Below are 10,254 nucleotides of genomic sequence, written 5' to 3' on the forward strand. Positions count from 1 at the left end.
AATGTCTTCAATCCTTGAGTGTCTGTTATTCATCAGCTCCCTCAGCGCTAGATGGACTTGAGCACTAAAGAAAATGTCTTTCCTGCTCTCTTGTTCCCACTCTACTGCTCCTCTTCTCATACCGAGAGATTTTGCCTCTTAAGAAATTCAGACCACGGACTCAAAAATATGTGTAGCAAAGAAAAACACAAGATAAAATGGAAACCAAAGAAAGAGACTCATAGTAGGACAAAACTATTATATAATTTGAGCCAGCAAATTAAGTTTAGTCACTGCCATCCTTATACCTGACTTACCTGTAAAATACTCCAGCCATCGCATGTGGTTCTGGGCCTCCCAGTATCCCACGTCCCTGGAACAAGGAGATCTTCCCAAGGAGGATTCATCATGCACTTGCCACCTTCCAGGCATCTGCTCGGCCACTGCCAGTAGTGACGGACTGGCTCAGGGTAGCCATTCTGATATTAACTATAACCTGGGTGTAAAAACCAGAAATATCAAATCAGGAAACTGAACATAAATGTAGCTGTCAGTAACTCTGTTCTCAGTTGAAGTTTCATACTTTCCATTTATTCTTGTCCTTTCAATCCTCTACTCATCCTTAACTTCTTGTCTAGATTGGTGTATATATACAAGAGACCATATTGTATGTGAAATCTTTAAGTCCTTATATTTCAGCTCAGCAGTTAAGAGACATATTGCTTCCGGCTTGTATAAATAACTGTACCTACTTACTTGCAAAACATTATTTTAACCTCTGTCAACTCATATTCATGAGAGAAGGAAACCAAATAGGAAAATGTTATTTCGACTAAAAACAAAAAAAAATCAGAGACAAAACTAGAGAAGTTCTGAAGACTGACTGGCAGGAGAAGCAAAAAAAGAACTGTCACGCTACAAAATCACACCTTCTGCTGCCAAGTAAAACTGGTCTCCTGCAAAGATGCAACCAGGTAGCTTGAGACTTCAGGACTCTCAAAAGCAAGAATTACGCCCCAAACAGAAGGTCAAACCAAGCAGCAACTGTTGCATTTTCATGGTCAGTAAATGTTCTTTCCAAAGCAGTGTTAGAGATATTTGTTGATGGCTGCAGCAGGGAAGGCTTGCAACCTCTCCCTAAGTCTCAAACCACAGCCCAGCCTAGGAAGAAACACCAAAATTCACCTGACTTCTCCCTGAGAAAAGGGCTTGGGATTTGGCCGTCAGCCGCACGCGAAACACCCGCAACCTGCTGCTCCCCTTTCCTCCTCACCCCTGCCTCGACAACAGAGGAACCTTATTCCTCCCCATCCGCTGCGCTGCCCTGACTCTCCCTCCACTCTGCTGGGGTGGGTCCTTTTGATAAGCCCCACACGCCCTTTTCATTCCGCCTGCCCCGCTAACATCTTTCCAATTTGCCCCGTGAAAGCCAAGCGCCCACCCGTCGGGCTGCCCCGCGGCCAGGCGGCCCGTTCGGCCCCGGCTCGGCCTGGTTCCTCGCCTCCCTGCGGAGCTCGGGGACACCCGGGGTTCGCGGCCGCCAAACTCCCCGCGGCAGCGCCGGCCTCACCCACTGCCCGAGCCGGGAAGTTTCGCGCGCTGTTAGCCCAGTTTTTTTACAAATCACGTCTGTTTCTGAGTGAAGAAAACTACTCGGGCCGACTAACTGAACGAGCTGAACGACTGCTGGCGCTTGGAAGAAGAAAAAAAAAAAAAAACAAACCACCACACAACAACAAAAAAACCCCACACCACCCCCCTGCTTTATTTTAATGGATAATAAAATTGTGATGGGCGAGGAGGAGAGCAGGGGAAGAAAACTTGGATGCTAATGAGAAAAACGCGGCCGCGCAAACAAAACTGTAAAGGAAAAAAAAAAAAAACAAAACACAAACCAAAACTATTCTTGAATAAGGATGAATTCAGTGTCTGTGAATAGGAAATCCTGCGCCGGGTAATTGCGGCGAGGTAGCGCGGCGCCCAGCTGCGAGGCGACGCGGGCACCTTTGTGCGCTCGCCAGCAGCCAGCTCTGGGGAGAGGTGACTTCCCCCGGTCCCCACGGCCCGGCGTCAAGTAACGGGAAATTTAACATTCCGTATTTCCAGTGCCAACTGTCGTCGTCCCCGTGTACCCCCCGCCTCCCCGCCCTTCCCCGGCAGCTCGCAGCCGGCCCTGGGGCGCTCCGCCTGACCGGGCGGGGAGCGCGGAGCCAATGCTGACCGCGCACCCCACGGGGCACGGCCTCAGCACCCTCGGGGGGCGCCCCGGCTTCCGCGGCGCCGGCAGGAGGAAAGAGGACGAAAAGCCGCTCCGCAGCGCGGGGACGGCAGCGCAGGCACCCTCCGCCGCACCGGGGGGCACGGGAAGGTTCCCTCCCCCCAGCACCCACCTTGGCAGACGGCAGCGAGGGAAGCACGAAGCGCAGCGGCAGCAACACCGCCGCGGGGCAGGGCAGCGCGCCGGCTCGTGAGGGGAACCCGCGCCCAGCTGCGCGCAGTCGCCGCCATCAGGCGGGGGCGGCCGGGGGGAAAGGGTGTCCCGGGGAGCCTCGCCCGCCGCAGCCCCCATCCCCCGGGCCGGCTCCCCGCGGCTGCGGGGAAACTCTCCCCAAAGGCTGGGGGAGAGCCAGGTCCGCCGCCCTCCGCGGCGGGCACCTCACCTCGGGCGAGGAAACGCGGCCCCCTCAGTGGGGCGGGGAAGCGACCTCAGCCGCCCCCAGCGCTCGCGCCTAACGGTCGCTGGGGCGCGCGAGCCGCCCCCGCCTGGCCCCGCGCCCAGGGGTGCGCTCGCGGGGCGCGCGGCGGGCAGCGCCCGAGGGGACGGGGCACCCGGCGGCGGGGCGGGGTGGGCGCTAAGGCGCTGGAAAGAAGACGGCTGACTTTTTGGTTTTTTGCTGAAAAACGCCAAGTGCATACGTTACCCAGCGGCAGGCAGGGAGCCGGGTGCCCGGGGCGGCTGGCCGGTACGGGGCCCGACTGCCCCGGCCGGTGCCCTGTGCCCGGTACCCGGCGGGGCGGAGGGCGCTCGGCACCCCGAGGCCTGCCTTTAACGTGAGTCGAGACTCCGAGGGCTGCAGTTAAAACCATTAATGAAACTCAATCCGCGTGAAGGAAGCCCTCCCAGAGCGCTGGGGTCCGCTAACCCTTCCTTGCTTTTCTGTTGCACAAATCTACACTCAGTTTAAAAGGAGAATTAGTTAGTATTTCATTGATAAAATCATCAAAATCCGTTTAATTTACCTTTTTCTGAGACCAAAAGGTGACTTGAAATTCTTAAATATTCACATTGACAAGCCAGCTCGCTCTAGTATACAACTTACATGTTAACAAAAATGCATATCATGTACCAGATGAATCATCACATTCGAACAGGAAAAAGTTCTAAAGACATGAAGTCCAAGAGGTATTCAGACTACAGCGTTAATACTTTACTAAGGTTTCAGAATCATATGAAGGGTAAAAATCCTCAAGAAAAGTATTTCTCACCCCAGCTTTGCAGTGTTGCATCCTCTATGATGCCCAAATTACAACTCAAGCTACTAGGGGGAAGAGCAAAGTGATTACTTCTTGTTTCAAAAGGCAAGCAACTCCCCCCACGCTGATATTGAAGAAAATCCCATAACACAAAATACCCGAATTTTGGAACTGTAAAATATATTTCTTTTCACATGAACATAAAATTGATTATTCCTATTGGGCTTTTTGAAGCAGCCAAATGGATTTATATTTCATAAATAATAATGTGAGGAGATAAAACTCTACTGGGTGAAAACATTGGGCTGAATTCTGTTTCCCCAAACTCCCATTGAGGTTAATGATCATTGCAGGTGCGTAAGGGAAGCCAAATCATGTGCAAGGCCAAAGCAATTGTTTTTTTGTTGGTTTGTTGTTTTTTGTTTGTTTTTTTTTTACAGTCAAGTTATAAACCCCATATAATATATGGAGGCTTGCAAGTGGACGTCTTAACACAGATATAGCAGCGTAAGCATGCCACAAACATACAATCTCATAGAATAAAATTAATATCAAATATAAAGCATTTGAATCAAATCAAGCCTTAAATGTGATAAATTATTTCCGTCAAAGGAAACTTACCTAGGCTTAATAAGGTCTTTGCTAGCAGCATTTTCTTTTTATAAAGAAATTAAAAATGCCAAAATATCTACAATTTTATGAGGAGAAGGAGTTGAATAGTTAAGGAGGAATTTCCCACTATTAGGGGGTATGAAAAATATACTAGCAATTAATATGCAATACATATATGTATACCCATACTTACAAATATAAACACACACATACAACCTGGACAGTTCATGTTAACCAAGGGAAAGGCTAAATAATACAAAGTGATTACTAAATACAGGTACACTTTAAAAACACAGAGACAGCGAATTTTATCTGTTGCAAAAATGTATTTGATTACTCGAGTAAAATTACAGTATCTCTGCTGTTAGTAAGTATTAAATGTTAAAGAAACTGGACCTCTTTTCCTTTCAACTTTCCGAGAAAGTGCATGTAACAGTCCAAGGTTCCCCCTGCCCCGCCCCCCCCAGTACCTAATACAAAATAAACAAACACTATACTTGTTCCCTTGGTCAAGGAGTAGGGCTTGGCCTTGTAAGGAACATATGTACATTTTAATGAAAGTGATGTCTTATTGTATATACAGGAGCATCTACAGTTGTCCACGGAAGTTGTTCAAGATGCCATACTTAGCAGCATTGTGAAAGTCCAGCACATTTTCTATAATGATATACCTACAAGGCAAAATGTTACGTCTCAGTTTCAACTACCAAAACAACACTTCAGTATCTTCTCTAATAATCCGCGTGCTTATTACTGTACAGAAATGTATTAACATTTAAGACGACTCAAGTAAAAAGCACAATACAAATAACAGTTTAAAACGAAAAATGTTAAACCTACAAAAATTAAAGCAGTTTTAATTTTATAATAAAAATCAAAAACTGAGCTGTGTAAAGGACCCACACCGTTCAGTCTATATTCTCTCAGTCCTCTTCTTAATTCTGTTTGGAAAAATTAAACAATGTGTTTGCTGATAAAATTTCCAGCAGGATCAAAGTGTACATTTATATACAGATTTTTATTAGAGATCTAATGCATCACTGAGGCATCGCATCAATACCAGAGTTCGTGTTAAACTGGATATAGAAAATAAGTTAATGCCAGAACAAGATCACCTAGCAGAACAGACTCGCAACTGCCATAAATGTTACAGCAAGTTTACAGCACTCTAGTCGATTAGTATTTAGTTCAAAATACAGGAGACCAAAGTTAATGCTTGCATTTGTTTGCAAAGCAAGGTTATATCACTAATAAATAAGCTCTCTTAGAACTCTAGAAGTAGAACATGGTACAAAAGAAAGTCTTTGTAATGTTGTAGCCTGCAGCTCGAAAAAAACAACCCTAGGTTGTACTATTTGCAGGAATGTTATTTACGGAGTTTTTTCTAATTTGTTACAATTTCTTTGTTGTCTTCCACGAAACGTGTAAAACGGAAGTTTGTCCCATTTTCATTGCTTGCCATTTTCTCCAGACCAGCTAGAGGTGCATTGGGTTCTGAATTCTGGAGCTTCTCCAGGCTTCCTGTCAAGCCACTGATGGGAGAGCTGCCACCATTGCCCAGGCCCCCCGGCGCCGGAGGGATGCCGCCATTCTGGATGACGGAGATTTCGTTGGTCTTCATGGCCAAGCCATTGGAGAGTGCTGCTGCGTACTGGTTCCAGAAGCTGGAGGGGTCTCCATTCCCCGACCGCACAGCCAAATCCTTCTGAAACATTTCCGGAAACTTTGCAGGATTGCCTCCTAGAAATGTCATGGGGCCGTCTACGGAAAGTCGTCTGCCTCGTCTTGCAGGAGTACTGTTCCACATGTGAGTGCCCATGTGAACCTGGAAAGAAAGAATGGAAGAAACAAACAAACAAAAAATAAAGGTCGACAGGGATTTCAAACTTATTCCGATCACAGAGAAGGCAGCAGTCCATGAACATGTCCAGTCTTGTTACGTAATGAACGGCACTAAAGGTAGTGGATGCAGGGCTCCATTTCCCATCTGGAATAATAAATAAACTTCTTCTGGATTAGCCCATCACCATTACCCAGAATACCCTGTTTTCCTGCTGAACACTGCATTGCTTGTTACTCTTTTTTTATTACATGTATTTAGTTTATAATGACTTCACGTTATTCTGTCAATTGCAGATAGCTGCTTTCAGGGCTAGAATTGCTATGTCCACTTTCATTGCAATGGTAAGTATTGTATTTGACACCCTTTACCCTATAAACGTCCTTTTCAGACAGGCAGAAAGTATCCTTTACTGATTGCTCATCGGAGAGCCTTGCGTATAGACAGAATGGCCTGAAAGTAATTATTCATCTCACATTACTGGCAGCAACCTCTAGAGAAATACTCTGTCAACAGAAAAATGTACACAGTAAAGTGCTCAACTGGTGTTCTAAAACTTAAGTATATTTGCTTTTTCAAACACATATCAGTAGGAAATGTTAGTTACATAATCAATTAAAGTAATGCCCATTAGTTCCAGAATTATGTTAATAGTTTTTTTAAACACTCATCATCTTACATGATAGTTATGAAAAACAGCACATTCAAGAGCCTTTCACCTCTTGAAGAGGTGTGTGAGTTACGAAACACATTGCTCTGTTAATTAATACTCCTTACCATCATTTGGCTGTTCCGTTTCACACTCTACATAGACAGTCTTTGCTGGTACATGAATTGTAATTAAGCATCAAAAGCGGCTCACGCTTCGGACCGGCTGCCAATCTGAGCACTCAACAAGAGGCCACCCGGGCCTACCAGAGCTGACTAAACACACCATTTGTCACACCACAAACACCCAAAGGCACCACTGCTGGCAACATTAACAGACATAAAGAATTAAAAAAATAAAAAAGCAACAAGGAGAAAATGAAACCTAAAAAGAGCAAGAGGAGAAAGTACCTTCAGATTGCCTTTTGTTGTGAATGCTCTTCCGCATATAGTGCAGGCAAAAGGTTTCTCACCAGTGTGTGTCCTTTCGTGGATCTGCAGAGCACTGGAGGAAGAAAATGTTTTCCCACACGTGTTGCAGTAGTGCTGTTTGGGGGTTCTTCTGGGGAGAGCAGGGAGCAGGACCGGGGACGTGGCAGAGGAGGACAGCGGTCCTGAAGCAACTAGACCAGAGGGTACTTCTTTGCTATCCTGAGGAGAGCTGTGCATGAAGCCGTTAACCTCAGTCTTTATAAGTGATGACAGCGAATTAGCAGGCATAACCGAAGAGTTCTGATTAGGGCCGATACTGGAATTGGGCTCAAAAAGTTGTGATGGTAGATCTCGCATCTGATGTGTCAACATATGCTGCTTCAAATTACCCTTTGTGGAAAAGCCACGATTGCAAACTGTGCAAATAAATGGTCTCTCTTTGGTATGACTTCTGTAATGAATGTCCAAGGCACTCTGACAAGCAAATGTTTTGCCACAAATGTCACATGCGGTGTTTTTAAATTTACCTCTATCTCTGAAAGGAAAGAGCATGCTCAGAGACTCTTCTTTAATCATTTTATCAGTGCTACTAGATGTCAAGTCCAAAGCACCACTGTTAGCAGGGGTTGGAGACAAACCGTTGGCAAACTCACTTGGTAAAGCTCTTACTGGTTTCTCTTCGATACTTGGTGACTTGTGGTAATCGTTAGTGCTGTTGGATGGGGACAAGGCCTGCATAGAAGAGGTAGACTCTGAGACAGCAGGGCTTCCAGCACTTTGGCTTTCCATATCACCACCAACCGAGGATGAATCGTTAGTCAAAATGTCCCCTTCTACTGACCCATTTTCGACGGATTTCAAGCTTGCCTGAAGTTGTTCAGCAAGTCCTGCATTGATCATCTTCATCTGATTTTCCAAAGCAGCAATACTTGACATTTCCAGGGGCAGAGGGGAAGAAGACAAGCTGTCTTGTGATGCATCCGCAGATTTAGGTGTATCTGGCACACTGCTGTCAGGACAGTCTTCCATGTTCTCATCTGAGAAGTTGTCTATATCATCAAAATTCTTATCATCAAAAGAGCCTGTATCTGATTCCATTGACTCAGGATAGTTTTCTGTCACTGGGGTGTTGGGGATCTGCCCTCCCATATGCATTCGGATGTGCTGCTGTAGCACAACAGCATTGGTGAATTTTTTCTGGCAGATCGGGCACGAATGTTGTACTCTCAGCGGGGGCATGGCACGATGGACGCTGTAATGAGTCTTTAAGTTGCCTTTAGTAGTGAAAGCACGGCCACAGATTTTACACTTAAACGGCCTCTCACCGGTATGTGTGCGATAATGCATTTTCAGTGCACTCTGGCAACTGAGAACTCGGTGGCAAATGATACACTCGTTAGGATCAGTTGCCTTTTTGTCAATGTTTTCTACCAGCTGTTGCAATTTTGATGTTTCAGATGCTGGCGTTGAATCCAATAGCCCTCCAAATGGAAACTTTGCCTTAAATTGCTCTGACATTAGAGGCATCAGTGGATTTGTAAATGTGGTGACACCACTGGAGCCCGAGTCTGCTGCCGGTGAGCTCACAGAGCTGCTCATGTTAGTGATAGCGCTTGTGTTTTGAGGGTTTTCTTCCATTTTGCCATTTGAGGTAGGCAAAGCACCAGCCTCTACCTCATCAGAAAGTCCGTTGGAAATTTTTGATGTGGGATCAGCTGTTCCCGAGTCACTCTTGACAGAGCAGGGAGGGCTAGCGGAAGGATGGCTAATGGGAATCGGCTGAGGCTCCTCAGTTTTGATGAATGGGGTCAAGCTTGGAATCGTTGGTGGGAGTGGCAGGCCAACAGAAGTCGTCAGGGTGGAGAGGACTGGCTTGCTGTCCAGCCAGCTCGTGACAGGTTTCTCTGGCGGTATAGACATCCCATAAGGAATACCCGTGCTCGTAGGAATATTGTCCAAATGCTCCGGCACCGGGTATGGATTCATCTGAATATGAGGGTATTTTTCTTTATGACGCTGAAAGTGGACTTTTAAGTTTCCCTTTGTGGAGAATCTGTTTCCACAGATGTTGCATTTAAATGGCCTCTCGCCAGTGTGAGAACGTAAATGAATCTGCAAGGCACTGTCACTCCCAAACACTTTAGCACAGAACCTGCATTTATGCTTAAAGAATGCCTCATCTGAATTACTTTTTGCTTCAAAAGCAGTTACATTTGGTGGCTTGCTTTTTCTTTGCTGTGCCAAGGCAGTCAAGGAGTTTAAATCCTCTGCAGGTGTTCCAATATTGGACAAGGGACTGGAGAAAACAGAGTTACTAGGGGTGGGCTGAGGTAGAAGTGGATTAGATGCAGGACTCAATAAACTGCTTATTGCAAAAGCTGGTGAAGATGATGCTGATACTGGTGGGTTGTTGAGCTGTGAGCCACCAATACTTGAAGCCACTTTTTCTGAGGACGGTGTTGTAACTGCTGCTGCCAATATGTTAATATTTGGAGAAGAGCCACTACTGGATGGAATTAGAGTGTTGCCAGGGTTGCTCTGAGGTAGCTGTATAGGGGGTAGCTGTTTCACACCACTGATGCTGGCAGATTGACTAGCAAGACTTTGTGCTAATCCAGCTGCTGCAGCCAGCTGCTGGGATAAATGGGAACTTAATGTGGACAAGGGGTTGGCAGACGTTCGTAAAGTACCTTGAGAAGGGCTCGAAGATGTTGGCATGTCTGTATTTTGGGAAGCCAACAATAATATTTGGTGACGAATTTGTTCAATCAGTTGCAACTGATGGATCTGCTGCTGCTGTAACGCCAACAGTTGCTCCATCAGGGCAGGTACAGCAAGCTTACTGTTCGATGCACCGTTACATCTCGCTTCCTGTGAGAACTGTGCTACTGCCACTTTAGTACTCTGAAGGTTTTCAATTATTACATTACTATTTATCACTGAAAAGTTGCCTAATGTTGTCAAATCCCCTATGTGAGGTAGAGAGGTTGTTACAGCTGAGGTACCCATTGTGGAGCTGTTACTGCTTGTAATACTATTGTTGACGCTCTTGGAACTGCTACTGCTATTGTTAATGCTGGAAGCCTCCACATCCATGGATTCTTCCCTGTCAAGTTTGTTATGCTCTGAAAGGTCACTGCAGTCTACTTGATCTGTGTTATTAACTGTGTCATTCATCTGTTCATCAGGATTATCAGAAGGGGAACTAGGAGGGAAGGTTTCAGAAGGAGAAGCTGGATTTTCATTCACAATTAAAACTAATTGATTTT

General features: G+C 46.0%; 1 protein-coding gene and 1 long non-coding RNA gene across 6 annotated transcripts in view; both read right to left on the minus strand.

The window, feature by feature from the left end:
* The window catches only part of LOC119157603, a 231,782-nt gene extending 229,131 nt beyond the window's left edge, over nucleotides 1-2,651 (minus strand). The window contains exons 1-2 of the long non-coding RNA XR_005107596.1: nucleotides 2,370-2,651; nucleotides 297-475 (exon numbers count right to left, since the gene is read on the minus strand). This is a non-coding gene — a long non-coding RNA (uncharacterized LOC119157603). The remainder of the gene's footprint in view (nucleotides 1-296; nucleotides 476-2,369) is intronic.
* A 540-nt stretch (nucleotides 2,652-3,191) lies between these two features.
* The window catches only part of SALL1 (spalt like transcription factor 1), a 36,271-nt gene continuing 29,208 nt past the window's right edge, over nucleotides 3,192-10,254 (minus strand). For all 5 annotated transcript variants that reach the window (XM_037408718.1, XM_037408719.1, XM_037408717.1 and 2 more), the window contains 2 exons: nucleotides 6,965-10,254; nucleotides 3,192-5,890 (listed from right to left, as the gene is read on the minus strand). The exon at nucleotides 6,965-10,254 is cut by the window's right edge and continues 123 nt beyond it. In XM_037408718.1, the coding sequence (XP_037264615.1) occupies nucleotides 5,450-5,890; nucleotides 6,965-10,254 (3,731 nt within the window). In that variant the 3' untranslated portion in view covers nucleotides 3,192-5,449. The remainder of the gene's footprint in view (nucleotides 5,891-6,964) is intronic.

Source organism: Falco rusticolus, chromosome 15 (assembly GCF_015220075.1).
Source record: "Falco rusticolus isolate bFalRus1 chromosome 15, bFalRus1.pri, whole genome shotgun sequence".
Lineage (NCBI taxonomy): Eukaryota > Metazoa > Chordata > Aves > Falconiformes > Falconidae > Falco > Falco rusticolus.